This window comes from Chrysemys picta, chromosome 1, assembly GCF_011386835.1.
Source record: "Chrysemys picta bellii isolate R12L10 chromosome 1, ASM1138683v2, whole genome shotgun sequence".
NCBI lineage: Eukaryota > Metazoa > Chordata > Testudines > Emydidae > Chrysemys > Chrysemys picta.
Window position 1 is genome coordinate 28,096,649 of NC_088791.1, and position 20,420 is coordinate 28,117,068.

General features: G+C 42.4%; 1 protein-coding gene across 10 annotated transcripts in view; it reads left to right on the forward strand.

The window, feature by feature from the left end:
- Positions 1-647: 647 nt before the first annotated feature.
- Positions 648-20,420, forward strand: part of PUS7 (pseudouridine synthase 7) — a 45,722-nt gene continuing 25,949 nt past the window's right edge. Inside the window, exons 1-6 of one of the 10 annotated variants that reach the window (XM_005292374.4) lie at positions 648-818; positions 6,234-6,315; positions 10,985-11,368; positions 16,319-16,403; positions 16,525-16,626; positions 17,554-17,698. In XM_005292374.4, the coding sequence (XP_005292431.1) occupies positions 11,013-11,368; positions 16,319-16,403; positions 16,525-16,626; positions 17,554-17,698 (688 nt within the window). In that variant the 5' untranslated portion in view covers positions 648-818; positions 6,234-6,315; positions 10,985-11,012. Of the gene's footprint in view, positions 819-983; positions 1,414-1,449; positions 1,574-6,233; positions 6,316-10,984; positions 11,369-16,318; positions 16,404-16,524; positions 16,627-17,553; positions 17,699-20,420 lie in introns of those variants that run through there. The other 9 variants (XM_005292372.5, XM_005292373.5, XM_005292375.5 and 6 more) reach the window with 9 other exon arrangements.

Below are 20,420 nucleotides of genomic sequence, written 5' to 3' on the forward strand. Positions count from 1 at the left end.
TAAAGGCAGCCTGAGGGTTTGTGCCTGTTTTATATGCTGGGCTAGAGAGGGCAGTGGTGCACAGACAAAAACGCTAGATTGTATGCAGTGTTGTTCTATCCCTGTTGGTCCCAGGATATTAGAGACAAAGTGGGTGAGGTGATATCTTTTATTGGACCAGCTTCTACTGGTGAGAGAGACAAGCTTTCAAGCTTACATAGAGCTCTTCTTCAGGCCTGGGAAAGGCACTTAGAGTGTCACTGCTAAGTACAAGTTGGAACAGCTTGTTTAGCATAAGTAGTTTACACATGTGTTAACTCCTTATGCCAATCTGTTCCACCTTGTATTTAGCAGTGACACTTTGAGTACCTTTCCCAGACTGAAGAAGAGCTCTGTGTAAGCTTGAAAGCTTGTCTCTCTCACCAGTAGAAGCTGGTCCAATAAAAGGTATCACCTCACCCACCTCCTCTGGACTGACAGTTTTCTTACTGACTTTACTGGGAACTGGACTAGCCCTTTAGCCAACACCGTAACGTGCTCATACTGCTTCATCGACGGGGTTAAATTGTTCAAAGTCCACTTGCTAATTCTCGCTCATGCTAGTGAGACATTCGAAATCTTTCATGCTGTTTGTTTTAACAACCTCCCCTCCCCGCACTGCGCGACAGCTAAATTGTGCTGGCTAAACCATTCCCACAAAGCGCCAAGGAAGGGTAAGGCTTTGACTGAATCCGATTGGCAAAAGTCAATACTGGAAACGGGTCTTACAGAAACACAGGCCCGCTGCAGCACTGACAAGGCCGCCAGGATGTTCCCTGCTCCCCGCGCCGCCTGAACTGGTAACAAATAAATTGCACGTGGGAGCATCTGGGGATTATTTGCTTTTGTCCCAGAACTGACGCGCGCGCGCGTGGGGGCGTTTTTAACCAAGCTGGAAGAGGAGGGAGAAGGAGATTGTAAATGTCTCAGGGAAACACGCAGCAAAACCCTTCCTCCGGGGCGGAGCTGCTCTGCTACCTCGAAATGGCTGCAGCAGGAACGGAGGCTGGGCCACGCTGCGCCTTGTTTACCCTGGCCCACCCGGCTCATTGCAGCAGCGGCATCCGAAGGGCAGGAGGCCGGGCTCGGTGGGAGGAGGGCGGGGTGGGTGTCTGCAGGAGGCTGGGCTGATGACACTGAGAAGGGGGCTGTCTCCTGCCTGCGCCCTCCCCCGGCTCCGGACAGGAGCAGCAGTCACAGACGCGCGCTCCGGCCCAGGCCAGCCGCGGCAGCAGCGCCTTGACTGAGGCCGCCCGCTGCAGAGGCCGAGCCCAGGGCGGACACGTGCGCCAGCCCCGCACCTCCGGCCGGGGACCCGCTCCATGTTGTTGACTCCTTGCGGCCGCCGCCTCCTGCCGCTCGTTCTCCTTTGCTACCGGCAGTGTCAAGCTCCGGGTAAGCGTCCCCCGCCGCCGCCTCGCCCGGCCTCGGGGCTGCCTGCCCCGCCGCCCGCGTGGGAGCTGACGCGGCCCGGAGGGCAACGCTCGCCCCGCAGGACTGTTTGCCCTAAGCGGGAGGAGCCTCTCCCCACGTAGGCGCGCAGCCTCCTGCCTTGGTACGCTCCATGTGGATCCCAGACTCCTCTCGTGGGGCTGTGGGGAAGTTTGTGCCCGGTTTCTTCATCAGTGTTGGGCGGGCCCATAGTTACCCCCTTGCCCCTCTCCCTTTGCCAGCTGCGCGGGGGTGAACAAAAATGTGGCCCACTGAGTTCTAACCGCACCCCCATGGCTGCCCTTACCTTCAGTGCGGAGCCATGGCCCACAGAGTACAGACAGATCCTGCCTTGCGCTCCTCCGTGGCCAGGGCTAGATTAAAACAACTCTCCTACTCCGAAATGAAACTTCCTCTCCAAAAAAACACTTCCTTCCACCCTCATTAAGCCTTGCTGTAACCCAACTTCTCTAGTGTAAATTGCCTATACAGCGCTAGGGCCCGAGGCCTCAATTTAGATCCCATCCCCTCTGGAATCATCCCTTCTTACCTTGTTTTCCTCCCTCCCTTCCTTCAGTCCCCCACCTGCCCCCCCTTGGAAATCTGTCTGTAGGTAATCAGCTGCCTGCTGCCCTTTCTCACTGAATGAGGGGCTCAGATCCCTCCCAATGATCATCCTGGCTCTATTTTTGATCCAAGTGGTTTCCAGAGCATGGAGTATTGCATGCTGGGATCTTTAGCCACTTGCATCTCTTTAGAAAAGATTAACACAACTGAACTCATGTCTGTTTTATAAAATATACAGGCCCGCCAACAGCAATTCCAAACAGTCAAAGGGCCCCCATGCATGCACAAACCACTCCTGCACGGATGCAGTCCGCCTGACATTTGGGTAGTGCTGGTGCCCAACGGGCTGCTAGACGTGCTCTTCCGGCACGGCTAGGGCTTCCATATGCCCAGCCAGTAGGGTTGCCAACTGTCTAATCATGCAAACCCAAGACCTTTGCCCTGCCCCACCCCATCCCTGGGACCATGCTCCTGTCCCACCCCTTCTCTGAGGCCCTGCCTCCTGCTCACTCCCTCCGCCTTCCTCTGTGGCTCACTCTTCCCCCACCCTCACTCACTTCACCAGGCTGGGGCAGGGAATTGGGGTGTGGGTTTTGGGAGGAAGTAGAGGGTGTGGGCTCTAGGCTGGGGCAGGGGGTTGGGGTGAGGAGGGAGTCAGGGGGTTGGCGCTTACCTCAGGTGGCTTTCAAAAGCAATCTGCACACCCCTCTGGCAGTGGCTTCTAGGTGGGGACCCAGGGGGTCGCCACTCACTGCTGACTGCAGGCATCGCCAACATAGCTCCCATTGGCCGCTGTTCTCGGCCAATGGGAGCTGCAGAGTTGGGGCGAGGGGAGCGCACGGAGACCCCCTCCCCAGGGGCCACCGGGGCATCAGTCACTTCCGGGAGTGGTTCAGAGTGAGGGCGGGCGGGCAACCTGCCTTAGCCCTGCTGAGCTGCCAGCGGTGGCCCTTTTAAATCGCCCGGCCCCCTGGGCAGTTGCGCCCGTTGCCCCCTCCATCAGCGGGCCTGAAAATATAGGAGTAGCAATTGTACACCTGGCAGCTTGCCATGGTCCCCTTAGTTGGGCAATATTTGGGCCATCCTTGCTAAGTATAATGTTTAAATTATATGGATGCCACACTGTTTCCTGCAGTTGACTGAGGCATCTGCTTCCTAGATCCTCCTGTATCATTCTACCATTTACTATCTTTTCTAATTTCCTGCTTCATTTGACGGAGAGTCTGCTCTGTGCTTTACATATGAATGTTAACATTCTTCATTTTATCTTTTTAAAGTGCAAAGTGCCTGATTGAATTTCCCTGTGTATCTACAGAACAGATACAGCGCAAGCACAGCAGCATAAGTTTACTCATTGGCAAGGAATAAAAGAGCCCCATACTTTTAATGATGAAGGGATAGTTCAGTCTCCATAAAACCTTGGCCTTTACTGAAATTGCCAACAAGGGTGCAGGCTCTGTGATGTGAACACCAGTCCACTGGTACCTGGACTAAGACAATCAAACAGCTGTCAAATAGTAACAACCTTTTCTCACTAGTGACCTGTACAAGTGAAAGACTGTCTTTCTCTTAATCAGTTTTGAGCCATCTAGTCCCTCAAGTAATTAATTTTTCAAATATTTTCTCATATGGTGAACAGCATTTTCCAATTGGTATTTGTTTGTCCCCTGTTCTTAGACTAGGCAATCTATGATAACAGTCTAATCTGTAGGGGGTCGGGGGTGTATGTGTGTTTTAGAGTGTTAGAAACACCTAACAGATACTTAACAGACTAATAGGTCAACATCCTTTGGCAGGCTTCCCAGAGGATTGTAGCCCTGCAAGGTTTCAGTGCATTGTAAGTGGTGAGCACTGCCCCCTCTCCCCCCCTCAGGAGGGGGGAATCTGAGGGCAGGTCTTCACTACGGGGTGGGGGTCAATTTAAGATACGCAAATTCAGCTACGCGAATAGCGTAGCTGAATTCGACGTATCGGAGCCGACTTACCCCGCTGTGAGGACGGCGGCAAAATCGACCTCCGCGGCTCCCCATCGACGGCGCTTACTCCTACCTCTGCTGGTGGAGTAAGCGCATCGATTCGGGGATCGATTGTCGCGTCCCGACGAGACGAGATAATTCGATCCCCGAGAGATCGATTTCTATTCCCCCCCCCCCCCCCCCCCCCCCCGATTCAGGTGGGTAGTGTAGACCTAGCCACAGTTAACAGATACACTCTTATCTCCTACAGATATTAGCAAAAGCCCGGCCATGTAAATGCTTGGTAGCTGGAGGGGTTTGGGATGAAAGGGGAAAGGGAGCAGCTTTTCTGTGGTAATCAACTAAAGCTAAATCAATATCAGCCTCTCTTAAACCTATTTAAGAAGACCTATACAAGGAGTTCGCACCAATTTAACTACATAAATTTAGAAACCAGTTTCTTAAATGGGTGTAATTTCAGTTTGTAGCCTAGATATTAGCATTTCAATGTTACAGAAAACTTGATTTTAAAATAGTTTTAATAAGAATTTTTAAAAAGTAGAATCACTTCTATTGGTTATGATTTTATAAAAGCTTTTTATAAAGTTTAAATTTTGGGCCAGATTGAAGTTGATGTTATCCACTGAAAGGTATGAAGAAATACATGGTTTGATACCTCTATTTTGCTTGCTTTCTTCCACTCTTTCCGTTAGTGGTCTTTAGTCCTTTGTTATTATTTGTTGTTATTATTTATAGTTTTATAATAATAATAATAAACAATCCCTTTCTTGTTTCACTTTTGTTGTTTCTTCAATCTTTGTTTTATTTATTGGTTCTTCATTTGAGTTGATTATTTTAAATGTTTGTGAAGCAGCTTTCTCTCTGATTTATTTGTAACTTAATACAATCCTTTTGGTTGTTTATTTTTACAGGTATATTTACATTTGGAGCTAAAGAAAATGTTAAAATCTAAATAGGGAGAAACAAGTAGTGGCTGGAAAAGTGATTGTAATGTCTAAATTTCTGAGAGTACTTGTATTATGCATGGCTAGTTATGGTCAGTTTCAGGACAGCTGACCATTCAATAGGTGACAAAATTACTAACCTGTAATGTTAGTCTTCCTTAAAGTATAGATTTTTAAAATTTTCAAGTGGGAGATGTTATCTAATGTTTGAAGAAGTTTCTAGAAGATTGGTTTGTGACCTGACTGAACTCTTTACTGGCAACAAATGATTTTTGTTCTCTCTTCAAAAATCTGTGTGTATATTGGTGGGGTGATATATGGAACCAGGTATTGTATCTGTTCTGTGTACAGTTATGGGGATTTTGATCTCCAGGGCTATTAATCTGGCACCTTTCACAAGCACTAAACTCACATACAAATCCCTTAAAAGAAATAACTACTACAAACAATCAATCAAAAACCCTGAGCTAGCCTTGCATCTGAGCTAGCCTTGCATCTGGTTACCTGTTGCAGATTCTGCAGTACTTGAGTAAGTTAATTTATTATAGGCTAGCACTGAGGTTAATAAAGGTCCACATTGATGTGTCCACCTAACTCGCTAGTATTTATTCTGCGTGGTGTGTCTTTTCTGTTTTCTGTGCCTTTCTTAACTTCTGTCTGGCTGTTTCTTAGTTTCTGTGGTGATTCTCTTACAGTTTCATGGCATCCAACTTCTGTAGGCATCCCAGTTATGAGTGTGTTTTTTGTTTTTATCTTATTAGTAATACAAAACTATTTTTTCAGCTTCTTTGTATATCTAAGCATCAGTGCTCTTTTTTAATCTTAACTGTTATCCAGTTACATAATATCCTTTCTATAATATGATGCACAGAACTAGGAAGTCCTTTGTAAAGTACCTTATTTACCTCTATTTGTGTTCTATTTATGGTGATAATTTACATTCAGGAGTGTGGAAAGAGCTTTTATAGGCATCATAAACACTGAGCCACAAGTTCAGGGTCAGCTTGCTGCTTCCATGGGGGAAAATTGCACAGAAGGGCTAGGAATATCTGTGTATTTCAGCTTGTGGAGTTTTTATAGAATCAGTGGGGGTATGTGATTTTTCCCCCCCCCATACTCCCATTCCTCTGGAATGAGTAAGGAGCACAATATTCCAGATCTGTGGGGGTTTCCCAAGTACTTTGAGGCAATCCCATAGATCTTGGGATCTGTAGAGAACTTTTGACCCATTTAACATCCTAGGTGTTGTAATAATTTTTTAATTATAATTTCAAACAGTTATCCCTTTCTTCTCTAGCCCCCAAAGTTCTGTTCCTGCTGGCCCACAAGTGGACACTGAAGCAGTCAGTGAAGAGAATCAAGCGCTCAGTTCCACAAGAGTGAGTAGATACAGCCCTCCAGGGTTTATTTCATTCACTCCCTGCTCACTCCCTCCCCACTCAGGGTTTCCTTTACCTCACCCCTGGAGACTCATTGGTCAGAACTGTGTGAGTTAAGGAAGAAGAATAGGAGCTCTTTCTGGGAAAAGAAGAGATGAAATAATATACAGATGGGAGAGCGTCGGGGGAGGGAGCAGCGCATTGAACCATTATGTCTGAATTATTGATGCATACAGGATGAAATCTTTTTGGAAGGGGAAATAATACAAAGTAGTCAGATTTAGCTGTAGTGAGATACGGATTAGAAGCTTCTTAGGCCCCAAATTGACAGCAGCAAAGCCCATGTGGACAGCTGTATGATAGTTGAGCACTGGCACTATCATAGCAGTTGAAAATAATGAAGAAAGGAGAGCTGGCAAGAGAAGAGGCCAGATTTGCTGGAGGTGTTGCATCATTCTTCTCCAGTGCCAGCTGGGAGAGATTCCAGGAGTACCCATTCTGGAAAACTTTGGAAAACTGATGCTACCTAAAAATGTGACCACCTTCCTTCCCCTGTCTTTCATAAAGACAAACATAAAACGCTTTTTCTCCCCTTGGTGGGGTACAGTGTATCTTCCCTGATCCTTTCACTCTAATTTCCTTATATAACCCCAAAGTCTTTTCTGGAAGTTGTCCTTTCCTGTCTGAGGCCTTGTCAACACTAGAAAATGTCTGCCAGTAGAAATATACCAAGATAGCAATACAGGAAAGCCCCCTGACTGGAGGAGCATTTTATACCAGCAAATTAGTTCTTTTGCTGGTATATCCTGTACTAGTTCTCTAAATAAAATGATCTATCCTGGCAAAAGGACTTTTTTGCAAGTATAACTGCATCTATGCCAGGGCCAGCCCACAACATTTTGGCACCTGAGGTGGGGGAGCTCAAATGATGCCCCCATGCCCCCTCGCTTGGGCCAAAACTTTGAAAGGTCTCAATTCTGCCTTCTTCCTGCTCTACTCCTCTCATGGTACTGCTCTGCTACCTAACCCAATAAAAGAGAACTATCAACTTAAAATGCCTTGTTCAAAAATTTTAAGTAACACTTAACTGTCAAACCCCTGAACAGCAAATGTAACTTTTCTTGTCTGCATAGTAAACACTGGCATTTTTATCTGTTTGAATAATCAAAGTGGTGCTTTCTATGCCTTCTTGGTTGCAAAGATTTGAACTGCTTCCTGCTGAAGGTCCACAGTCTGGGCCAGCTCATGCTCTCCTGAGATGGTTGCAAGGCCGGCCAGCCTCTCCTGTGTCATTGTGGAGCGTAGATGTGTGTTTATTAACTTCAGCTTGGAGAAGCTGCGTTCTCCACTGGCAACTCTTACAGGAAGTGTTAGAAGTAAGCCCAGAGCAACAAAAGCATTTGGAAAGAGGGTGGTCATCTTATTTGTGCACAGATATTCCAGAACAGCCTTTGGAGTTGATCCTGCTGAAATGTATCTTGAAAGGGCTTTCAGTTCATCACCTAAATCACTCGCATCAATATCGCGCATGTCATCATGTGTCAACACTGTCTCTAGTGCCCTGCATTGCTGGTGTAGGTCTTCTTCAGGTATAGTGAGGAGTTTGGGAATATCATACAACATCCCAAATATACTGCTGTGTTCCTTGAGCTGCAAGAAACGTTCTTCAATTGACGGTATTGCACAATCTAGCACCTGGTTAGAGAATTCAACTTTGAATTGTTGTTTGGGGTCTCTTATGGGATTATCCCGTGCCTCATAATCAAAATGTCGTCTTCCTCGGTGACTCCTGTATTCTTGAATGAGTGGGAAAATAGCTTCAGTGTAAAGTTCCTCTGGCAACTTCTGTGCACTCTTCACAACGTTTTGAAATCCCTCATCTGACCAGTTAGACTGTAGGTATGACCTTGCATTGTCTAGTTGTTCCATTGCTCCAGATATATCAAGGTCAACACCTTGGAGTCTCCTGCTTACAACATTTATTTCTATTTCTATTGTCATGCCACAATACTAAGCCACACAGAAATGTGAAGTTATGTATGTTTCTGGTGATTCCATTTCCCTCTGCCACTGTTCTCCCATGAACAGTTCCTGTCATAGCATTATCCTCCATAATGGCAACTATGGTATCCTCTATCTTCCCAATTTGGTGTTTGATAGGCTTTATCGCCCCCGCTTGACTTTCCCATCATGTGGCACTCAATGCTTTCAGTGTCAGAGAGGATGTTCCCAGATGTTGCTTCAAAATTTGCCGTTGATGTAGAGAAAAATACATAGATGCTTTGAATTACATTAAAAAATTCAGCAGCCTCACTAGAAGCTGATGCTGCGTCACTGAGCACCAAGTTCAATGAATGAGAACTGCATGGGACAAAAAAAGCTCAAGGGTTTAACTCTTGCATCTGTGTCTGCACTCCTCTATTTTTTCCTCTTATGTTGGCACCATTATCGTAGCCCTGACATCTCATGTCAGCTATTGCAAATCCCGTATCTTCCAGCTTTTTAAGAAGCACATTTATCAGTATCATCAATGTCAATAAATTCTAGAAAATGCTCTCTGACAGTCACCATTGCAGGGACATTGTCACTAGGTTCTGTTGTTGTTACAAAATGCACCATTAAAGTCATTTGTTCTGTATGGCTGATGTCAGGTGTGCAGTCCAGAATAACAGAGTAATATCTTGCTGACTTCAGATCTGCCACAATCTTCTGTTTGACTTTTGTTGCCAGTAACTGTATGATCTCATTTTGAATTGTTTTTCCAAGGTAGTCGTGTGTGTACATTTCTTGGGTGGTGACTCTTCTTAGATGCTCCTGGAATACAGCATCAAACTCAGCCATCAGCTCCACAATTTTAAGGAAGTTTCCATTGTTTGGCACATACAGCTAATCTGAAGTGCCACGCAGTGCTAGGTTTTGGGTAGCAAGCATTCTCACAATGGGAATGAGCCTTTTCAGAACATTTTGCCAGTAAAGAGACTCTGATGCAATCTTCTCTTGATGCTGATCATCTATGATAGCCTTTAACCTTAGACTCATCTCAAGCTCTTTCCACCTATCGAATGCTCTCTGGTGATTTGCTGTCTTCTCATGGCATGCCAGATTTCTAGCCAGATTTTTCCAGTCCTTTATTCCTGTAGAACCCAGTGTAGCTGGAACATTAGACTGGAAGAGTTTGCAACAAGAACAGTATGCAGCATTCTGGGTTTTTGAGTACATAAGCCCTGGCCTCTCCACTTTGTCACCATTGGGGATTTTACACCAGTAATGTGTTGGATGGAAACTTCTATTTTCATTGTCTTTGGGGAAGTTTTTCACTTGCTGTGGCCCATGCCCTACAAGGAAGTCCCTCAGGCTATTGCTCAAGTGGGTCCACAGTCCTGGATCATCTAGACGTAAGGAACTAAACTCAGCAGCAGCTGTTTCTTGTGACTCCATCACACTCTTCTCTGATCTACACTTTTCTTCAGGAATGTGCATGGTTACATCCATTTGAAATGGAGATATGTATGCTGCAGTAGCTGCCGGGTCACCTGCACTCTAAGTACTGGAAGATCAGGCATCTCCTCACCACTCACATCCTCGGTGGGGCCGGAATGCTCACCGTGAACATTTGTGTCTAGTTATCTCAGGAATGCTCCTTCCTGCTTAGACAGAAAAGCTTCCTTTGCTTTCTTTCTTTTTCGGAATGCTGCCCCAGAGGGGCGTTTTCTTCTTTCACTCATGACTGCTGTTCTGTGCCAGCTATAGTGCCTCTCAACACTCAATTGAAGGGGACAAATAAGCAGGGCCTGAGTGAGGGAAGATATCAGCGTCTTACAAGCCTAACTGGCTCCTGCTACTTCAGTTGACTGCCTGTTCTCCTGAAGTGGGTTCAGGGAAGCAGCAGGAAACAGAAAGCTCCCTGAGAAGCTGATGTTAATTACTTCAGGCTCCTGGGGGTGCTAGGGAGATACATAATAGGTCCCCCCTCCTCTCTCTCCCTGCAGCTCCTGCTGCTTTCTGTTATTCCCTCTCACCTTTTCTCCTGCCTGCCTGTTATGTCTCTTGTGCTCTCCTTCCTCCAGCACAGCACTTCACCATCTCTGTGCATCTAGAGCAGAGAGAATACATATGCACCAGCAGCAGACACAATTTTCTACACTCTGGGTCCTAGTGGCACTCCCCCACAGTCTGGCACATGAGGCGGCCGCCTCAGGTCACCTCATGGTAAGGCCAGCCCTAGCTTTTGCCGGAACAACCATGTTGGTTAGGGGTGTGATTCCCCCCTCCCCCTGACCCTCTATATCAACGTAGCTATGCAGCAAAACTTTTAAGTATAGACCAGGCCTGAGCCTGACACAATGTATTGTTTGTCAGGAACGCTTTTTCTGTCTTTCTCAGTCAGGATCTCTAATCCTAATCCTTTACTCCCCCTTCCCTGCATTGTTCCTCTACTGAGTCTACTGAGTTTGCCGAGTCTATCTTCTTGGTAGCTGTATCTTTGCATGTAGTTTAACTTACACCTGTGCAAATCCATTGAATCTGGGATGCCCAGGTATAAGTTGATGCAGAATTTGCTGCTTTTTGTTTGGTTTGTGTGTGTTGCATGTTTAAAAATATAATTTTTGTAAAAAGCAAAAAGATTTGGAAATACACCATTTTAAATAGTCCTTTCCCTCCTCCCCAGGACTTTGTACCGCTCTGTGCCTTTCGACATGGAAGCTGTAGAAATGACCTCCTTTAAACGACCTCATTCTGAGGATGATGTGGCTAATGTGGATGAAATTAAAAGGCAAAAGATCTCAGAAGAGTCTAAGACAGGAAGCAAATCTGAGCAAAGCATTGACATTGTAACTGAACAACCTGGGAAACCTTTGCTTGAGGACAAGAAAGATGATATAATCCTGAATGAAGAAGGTGAGGAAGAAGATAATGAACTTGAGGAAAGTGATGAAGAAGGGGACCCAGAGAGCTTTGCAGACATGATGAAGCATGGACTAATAGAACTTGATGTTGGCATTACAAAGTTTGTTAGCTCTCACAAAGGGTTTTCTGGAATCTTAAAAGAGAGGTAACTTTTCATCTTGCAATCCGCTGTATTTTAATTCCTTAGCAATTATTCCCCATTTTCCTTCTCTGTTTAGCCGAGGCGTCAGATACCATCATCTCTGGTATAACACCAACACGTATCAACATACAGTAGGATTATCTGCAGGTGTGCTTCACTGCTTTCTTTTCTTAAAACTAGGGCTCTGAGAAAGCTTCAATTTGTACATGGTTGGTGCCTTTCTAAAGTGTTTGTGTTCTGCTGAATAAAACTGAGAAAAGGTACTCTAAATGATAGGAAGATAATCTTATATTAATTTGCAATTTGACTTACTTTCGGCCAACTGTTTACAAAATATACAATCTAGTTACAATACGTACTATGCACACTAAAAGTACCGCTAATCTATGTAAAAGACGTGACAAAATATTTATGATCCCAAAGTCAAAAAACTTTTGAAAAAACAAGTTAAAGTTGCTATGTGATAATCTGATAGTCTCTTCTGGTGCTAAAATTTATAAATCTTGACAGTTATAACATTATGTACAAAACTAAAGAACTTGAAAATAATTGAGGATATCACAAATCACACTGCCTACATAATAAACTCCTTATTCTTATTTCATTATAACACAGCATTCTTAACTCTTACTTAAAATAAATACTGTCTTTCACCAGAAATCTCAAAATATAAATTCAGAACCTTTCTGAAGAAACAGTGCACAAATTATTGCACCAATTCAGCAAATCACTTAAACATATTTTTGCCTAATCAGTTTCAAATTAAAGTCATCCTGTATGTACATAGTTTTACCATAAATAGACGTTGTTATGCACTTTTTCTCTGAAACTGCAGATACAACATAATCTTCAAAAAAAAGACACTCTGTTATCCCTATTTATTGGTGGCTATTCCTTATCCATATGAAAGATGTTTCTTTTGAGAGATCTGGCAAGATAACGACAGCCTCACTTACTTGCATTCAGTTTTGGGTGAATACCAGTAAGAAGTGTTTGATAGTTTTGTTCAAATTAAAAAATGTGGATTCATCACATCTCTACGTTTAAACTCAGTTGGCAAAACATGACCTTGATACTGTCTTGACAGAGATGTTTGCAGTCTCATTATGGTCCTTCCACCCCCCCATTTTGACCCTTATGACTTTTATAAGCATATCTAACTGAGGCATTTGTAATGTGTCCTTCACCATAGTGTCTATGGGAAAATAATAAAGAAGGTATTTTGCCAAACTGACGTGACTTTATAGAGGTGTGATACGTTCATGTGTGGATTTTGGATGTAATGCAATAGAAACATCTCACAGTGAAGCCTCATTTTCCCATCTTACTTTCAGCATTTCACAATCAGTTGACAGCTTTTTCTCTCAGCTGTTCTAAAATTCTTATTTTAGAAAATACAACTTATCCTGGCTTTACTAATGTAGAAAGAAAGTCCTTTATGTTCCCTCTATTGGCACCAATTCACTGTCTCTCTTTTTCTATTTTTTTTTCTTTTTTTCTTTTTTAAAAGACTGGATCAGAATCTGCTTTGCTACTATAGTGAATATCCAGAAGAACTCTTACTTCAGTGGAGTTCTCTGTATTTCCACCCGCAGAGCTGTGAACAGAAATCTGACTCATTCTCCCTGGGAAAAGAATGAGTTGAGCCATAATGTACTGCTAGCACTGAAGAATGTTGGTTGAAGTGACAGAGTTAATGTACTAATTCATGAAATAACAGTACAGTAGAATCTTTGAAATTCTTATTAACAGCTAGGGGTGAGAGAGTAAATTTCTGAGCTCTGCAACTTAGCAAGTAATCAACCAATTCAAATAATACATTATATAAAGTACTTTGTTCATCTACGTGAGGAGCCTAGTTAGCTACTTATTAGACTAATAAATGTTATAGTATATTTGATTAAATAAGGAGGCCTCAGTAGCATGAAGATTCACAACAGTGATCTGCTCTTACCTTTGTTGGGAAGTAGGGAGAGGCTGCTTGCTTCTTTGTGTGAATGACAGATAGAGATCAAATTATCTCGTTACTGTTGTTTATAAAAATTCTTGGGTAAATAGATGAAAGTCAGGATATAGTTTAAAATGGTGATCTGTAAAGGAAGGCTCAAGAATTGACCCACACCCTCTTTTTTTTTTTAATGTCCACTTGCACCGTTCCTGTAATTTCAAATAACTTTTTTTTACATTCCCTGTCTTTCCTAATTTATATATACTCTTTCTCTTCTCTGATACCTTTGTAGATGAACCTACTATAAGGTGGGTGCACTAGTGACTGGTAAACTGTACTCAGAGTAGTTATCAGTGGTTCACGATCAAGCTGGAAAGGCATGTCAAGTGGGGTCCTATAGGGATCTGTCTTAAGTCTGGTTCTATTCAATTTCTTCATAAATTATTTGGATAATGGGATAGAGAGTACAGTTATAAAGTTTCCGGATGATACCGAGATTACAAGCGCTTTGGAGGGCAGAATTAGAATTCAAAATGATCTTGATAAAGTGGAGAAGTGTTCTGAATTAAGTAGGATGAAATTCAATAAGGATAAATTTAAAGTACTACGCTTAGGAAGGAATAATCAATTGCACCAATACAAAATGGGAAATGATTGCCTAGGAAAGAGTACTGCAGAAAAGGACCTGGGGGGTTACAGTGGATCACAAACTAAGTAACTAAATACATTGAGTCAACAGTGTAATACTGTTGCCAAAAAAAAAAAAAAAAAAGTGAACATCATTCTGGGGTGTATTAGCAGGGGTATTGTAAGCAAGAAGTAAGTAATTCTTCTACTCTACTCAACACAGATAAGGCCTCACCGGGAGTATTGTGTGGGAAAAATGTGGACAAATTGGAAACAGTACAGCGGAGAATAACAAAAATGATTAAAGGTCTAGAAAACATGACCTGTAAGGAAAGATGGAAAAAATTGGGTTTGTGTAGTTTGGAGAATTGAAGATTTGAGTGGGGGACATGATATCTGTCTTCAAGTTCATAAAATGTTGTTACAAAAAGGAGGGTGCTGAATTGTTCTCCTTAACCACTGAACAGAAGAACATAACGGTCATATCGAGTCAGACCAAAGGGCCATATAGCCCAGTATTCTGTCTTCCAACAGTGGCCAATGCCAGGTGCTTCAGAGGGAATGAACAGATAATCAAGTGATCCATCCCCTGTCGCCCATTCCCAGCTTCTGGCAAACAGAACACCATCCCTGCCTGTCCTGGCTAATAGCCATTGATGGACCTATCCTCCATGAACATATCTAGTTCTTTTTTGAACCAAAGGACAGGACAAGAAGTAATGGGATTAAATTGTAGCAAGGGAGCTTTAGGTTCGACATTAGGAAAAACTTCCTAACGGTATTTAAGCACTGGAACAAATTACTTCTGTCATTGGAGGTGTTTAAGAACAAGTTAGACAAACACCTGTCAGGGATGGTCTATCGATAATACAGTAACTCCTCACTTAAAGTCGTCCCGGTTAATGGTGTTTTGTTGTTACGTTGCTGATCAATTAGAGAACATGCTCATTTAAAATTGTGCAATGCTCCCTTATAATGTTGTTTGGCAGCTGCCTGCTAGAAAGAGCAGCCCATTGGAGCTAGCTGGTGGGGGCTTGGAACCAGGGTGGACTGGCAGCCCCCCTATCAGCTCCCCATTCCCCTAAGTTCCCTGTGCTGCAGCCACCCAGCAGGCTATCAATTACCGGCAGTTCAGCTGTCCCTCCCTGCACTACCATGTGTTGCTCCTGCCCTCTGCCTTGGAGCTGCTCCCAGGAGCCTCCTAGCCTCCTGCTTGCTGTGGGGGGAGGGGGGAGGGGAGGAGGGGTGGTGAGGGGGGCTAATATCAGGGTGTCCTCCCCCCTGCTCCTGCCCCCTCCTTCCCCATCTCCATAGAGTGGGGGAGGGGGAACGGGATGGACACAACAGGGCTCAGGACAGAGGGAGTTTGCTCGCAGCAGCTGCTGTCTCAACTTGCTGATCTACTTAAAAAGGCAATGTACTTCAAGTGTGGTCAGTGTACTTAAAGGGGCAATGCGCATCGCACGCTCTCTCTCTCTCTCTCTCACACACAAGGTGTGTGTCTCTGTCTGCCATGCTGTCTCCCCTCCCTCCATTTATGCTGCCTTGTAGAGTGTGAGGCTACATTAACAACAATGTGTTAACCCTTGAGGGCTCAGCTGAGTGCTAGTTCATCATTTAGCGGTAAGGCATTCCCTGGGAAATAGCCCACCCTCTGACTTCACCACCTCAACCAAGCATCACAGTCATCATTGCTGTGTACAGTATTAAATTGTTTGTTTAAAGCTTATAGTGTGTGTGTGTGTGTGTGTGTGTATATATATATATATATATATATATATATATATATATATATATATATATACACACACACACACACAGTATATATAGTCTTTTGTCTGGTGAAAAAAATTTCCCTGGAACGTAGCACCCCCATTTACATTAATTCTTATGGGGAAATTGGATTCGCTTAACATCGTTTTGCTTAAAGTAGCATTTTTCAGGAACATAACTACAACGTGAAGTGAGGAGTTACTGTACTTAGTCCTTTCTCAGTGTAGGGGATTGGACTGTGTGATCTATTGAGGTCCCTTCCAGTCCTACATTTCTATGATTCTTTTTAAATGCTAGTGACTTTAATATTCATGAATAACTCTACAGTAACAAACCAATATTTGTGCTTCTACTATGGAGGGGAAAAATAGGTATATTTTCATATTGAGTTTTCAAGTGATGATTGAAGATGATTCTGGAAAGTATCTAGTGTGTCTTTTGGGTAATTTTCTGTGGAGGGGAGAAAGCCTTTTAGTAGATGGCTGAAATTTTAATCTAGAAACTGAATAAAGTCTATTGGAAAATAGCAGAAAATAGCATTCTGTTCACAGAAGCCTTTAGTCTTCACTGTCTGTTTTTTAACCCTTTGTGTTTCTTTCTGTTAGATACTCAGACTTTGTCGTTCATGAAATAGGAAAAGATGGGTGCATAAGCCATTTAGATGACTTTTCTGTTCCAGTGGATGATGAGGTAAATTCTGAGTAGCTTTCAGAAATGGCTAGAAGATTTTTTTTTTTTTTTTAATTAAATCACTAATGAAAACTTATTCTGACTGTGTGAGAGTTACTGTTATTTTATATATATATATTAGGATCCTTCAGAAGAAATATTTACAGTTTTGTCAAATGAAGACAAGCAGCATTTAGAAGAGCTCCAACTTTTTAAGAACAAAGAAACCAGTGTTGCCATAGAGGTAAAATGGTAAAACGATACAAAGGACTTGGCTAACATATCCTTTTTGGGGAAGGAGATGGGTGTGTGCATGAAAACTAAATGCTAGGTATACAAGTGGTTTGTTGAGCTTTACATCAGAATAGGTGATGCTGAAAACTTGTAAATTTAGGACTTGATCCTGCAAAGACTTACAAGTGTACTGAACTATGCATGTGAGTACTAACCGTGGTTTCACTGGGACTATTCACTTGCATAAAATTAAGCACATGCCTAAGTGTTCGCAGGATTAGGGCTAATGCAGTATTTGGGTTTTCAGTGTATGAGTATTTTATAGAATGATTATATACAAGGGATTAAACAAACATGCACTTTGATGAAAGAATGTTTCCAAGGATAGCATGTGCTGATTTAATAGAAGACAGTGAATTTGATCTTCCACAATAAGAAGAAAAAAGGTACAAGAGGAAGAAGAGTTTTGTGGCTATTTTTAAATAACACAAATATGAATAACTGCTGAGCTGATTTAGGGGCAAAAATTTGGTTTAGGATTAATAAGCGTTCCTACATTAAAAAAAAATTTCTTCTCATCTAGTTGTATAGCTTCTATACAGATGTGCACTAAAGACACACAGTTTGGATATACTCACCATTCAGGCAGTGAAATTTGGCTAAGAATTAAACTGGTAAATTAAAAAATGTCATTGTGGTTTTTATTTTTGAAACATCAGATTCAAGGTTTGTAGTGGAGTTATGTATATATCTCTTTATGAATTAATTATAGCAAGTAGAATGTGTCCTTTAAAGCATAGTCAGACAATGTTTTCTTAAGGTTGGTTTTTGAACAGAAAAAATATTTGTTTTTGTGTTTAAAAACAAACAAAAAGATATGTACACAAGACCAAAAAAAGGACCATTTTTGTGAGACAATTTTCTTTGTTAAATGTAGGTTATTGAAGACACTAAAGAAAAAAGAACTATTATTCACCACGCTGTGAAATCCTTGTTTCCTGGATTAGAGACGAAAACAGAGGACCGAGATGGGAAAAAATACATCGTTGCTTACCATGCTGCTGGAAAGAAAGCGCTGGCAAGTGAGTTTGTTACTGTCACCATCATTTCATATTGCAAAGTTGAACTACAATTTAAAAACAAAATGTTTAACTAAAATTATGTAATACTTAAGACAAGGGAGTATGTTATAATTTGGATTTGGAGGCTGTTGCATACCTCTGTACCGATTCATCCAGTATGTTACTTCTAAATGGCACAGGGCATGAGGCTTACCTGTTGGGTATGCTAAAAGATATTAGTGTGGGTTTTTTTGTTTGTTTTTTTTCTTCAAACCACTAATCAAGTAAATTGAGTAGCAAATGTAAAGTTGTTTTACTGGGTTTATAGTAAGTGAGAGGTATTAGTACCTGAAGAAGACGTGTGTGTGTGTGTGTGCGCGCGGGGGGGGGGGGGGGGGGGGAACGACTATAACAGTTTTCAAATATGTTAAGGACTATTATAAAGGGTGATTGATTGATTGTTTTCCATGTCCACTAAAGGTAGGACAAAAAGTACCGTATATACTCATTCATAAGCCAAATATTTTTGGTAAAAAAGTGATGCATCAAAGAGCGGGGGTTGGCTTATAAACGGGTCTACACCAAAATTTGATGATTTTAAACTCTATAGCAGGGGTCGGCAATCTGTGGCACGCGTGCCAAAGGTGGCATGCGAGCTGATTTACTGTGGCACGCTGCTGCCAGCCTGGTGTCCCTGCCTCCGGCCCTGCTCAGCCCGCTGCCGGCCTGGATGGATGGAACCCCAGGCCGGCAGTGGGCTGAGCCGCTCAGCCCACTGCCGGCCTGGGGTCCCAACCACCGGCCCCTGTAAATGTAAAATGTATTACTGGCACGCAAAACCTTAAATTACCACGAATAAATGAAGACTTGGCACCCCACTTCTGAAAGGTTGCCGACCCTTGCTCTATGGAATCATTTAATTGAATATCTAATACATTGTCGTTTTGTTTACCTGGAGCGTCTGCAGGCATGGAGCCCCTCAGCTCCCTCTGGCCGCGGTTCGCCGTTCCCAGCCAACAGGCCGGGTGCCAAAGTTTTCCAACTCTGAAATATATGGTCGGCTTCTGAAAGGGTCATACAATTTTTGCTATTTTTACCTCTCCATTTTGGGGGGTTGGCTTATAAACGAACGGGCTAATGAACGAGTATATACGGTAATAGGCTTAATCTGCAGCAAGGGAGACTTAGGTTAGATCAGAGGTCGGCAACCTTTCAGAAGTGGTGTGCCGAGTCTTCATTCATTCACTCTAATTGAAGGTCTCGCGTGCCAGTAATACATTTTAACGTTCTTAGAAGGTCTCTTTCTATAAGTCTATAATATATAACTAAACTATTGTTGTATGTAAAGTAAATAAGGTTTTTAAAATCTTTAAGAAGCTTCATTTAAAATTAAATAAAATGCAGAGCCCCCCTGACCAGTGGCCAGGACCCAGGCAATGTGAGTGCCACTGAAAATCAGCTTGCGTGTCGCCTTCGGCACCTGTGCCATAGGTTGCCTACCCCTGGGTTAGATATTAGGGTAAAATTCTAAGTATAAGGGTAGTTAAGCTCTAGAACAGGCTTCCAAAGTAGGTTGTGGAATCCCCAGTATTGGATGTTTTTAAGAACGGGTTGGACAAACACCTGTCAGGGATGGTCTAGGTTGGTCCTGGCACAGAGGGCTGGCTCTTCCAGCCTACATTTCTATGATTCTCACTGAGTGCCAAATAGACAACATAGGAGTGTGTGTTTGTTTTCTTTTATTGTATAGTTACTGTAGTCACATGTAGACCATGTGAACCTAATTGGATCCAAATTAAATTGTCACAATCATACAATTTAGGAATTCCAAATTTCCTCTGTGTTTATACAATGCTTAGCACAGTGGGGTCCTGGTCTGTGACTACTGTAATACAAATAATAATAAAATCAATGGGTGAAATCCTGGCCTCACTAGAGTCAGTGGCAACCCCCTTTGATTTCAGTGGGGTCAGAATTTATCCCAATCTGTTTACTACCTTTCAGAATTACATTTTTTATATAAATAATATATGAATATATTTCCAGTAGCAACTCTTCTCAAAGATAGGATCTTTTTAAAATAGCTGAACCTGCTTCTGCTTTCCAGTTAATGGCAATCCTATGCTTTGCCAAAATTAAAGTTATAAGCAGAAAACTGTCTGTATCCATCATCAGTTATAGGAATTGCTTTTGTGTAGCAAGAATAATGATGGACTTGGTAGTATCAAGGTAAATAACTTAATATGTTCCAAAGTATTTTGGTAGTCTAATTATTTTGGGGCACATCAGTATTGGTATACAAATATGTAAAACATTGTTGCCTATTATCTGATGCTTTTGACACATTGGCAAATTGATTTTAAATCTAAAGCTTTGCCTAAACACAGAATTTCACCAGTTTAACTCAAGGTGTGAGGCTTTTATAAACTGATTTAGTTAAAATTAGTGTGATATGCTGTATAGATGCTCTTATTTTGGTTTAAATTAGGCTTATTTCAGTTTACCTGAAGTCAGTTAGGAACTGGTTTAAGATCAAATATATCTCATTGCCAGTAGATGGGCTCAAAAATTTTGTAATGCAAATTAGATAGGGACTACATATTTATTTTAGATAAAATTATATTTTATTTTAACTTTTTCTTAAGCAAATGTAAATGTCTGTTGCTATGTGGTACAGTATTTAAAGTATCAAAAACTTGGAATAAATTATTATTACATGTGTATGTTTATCACATTAACTGTG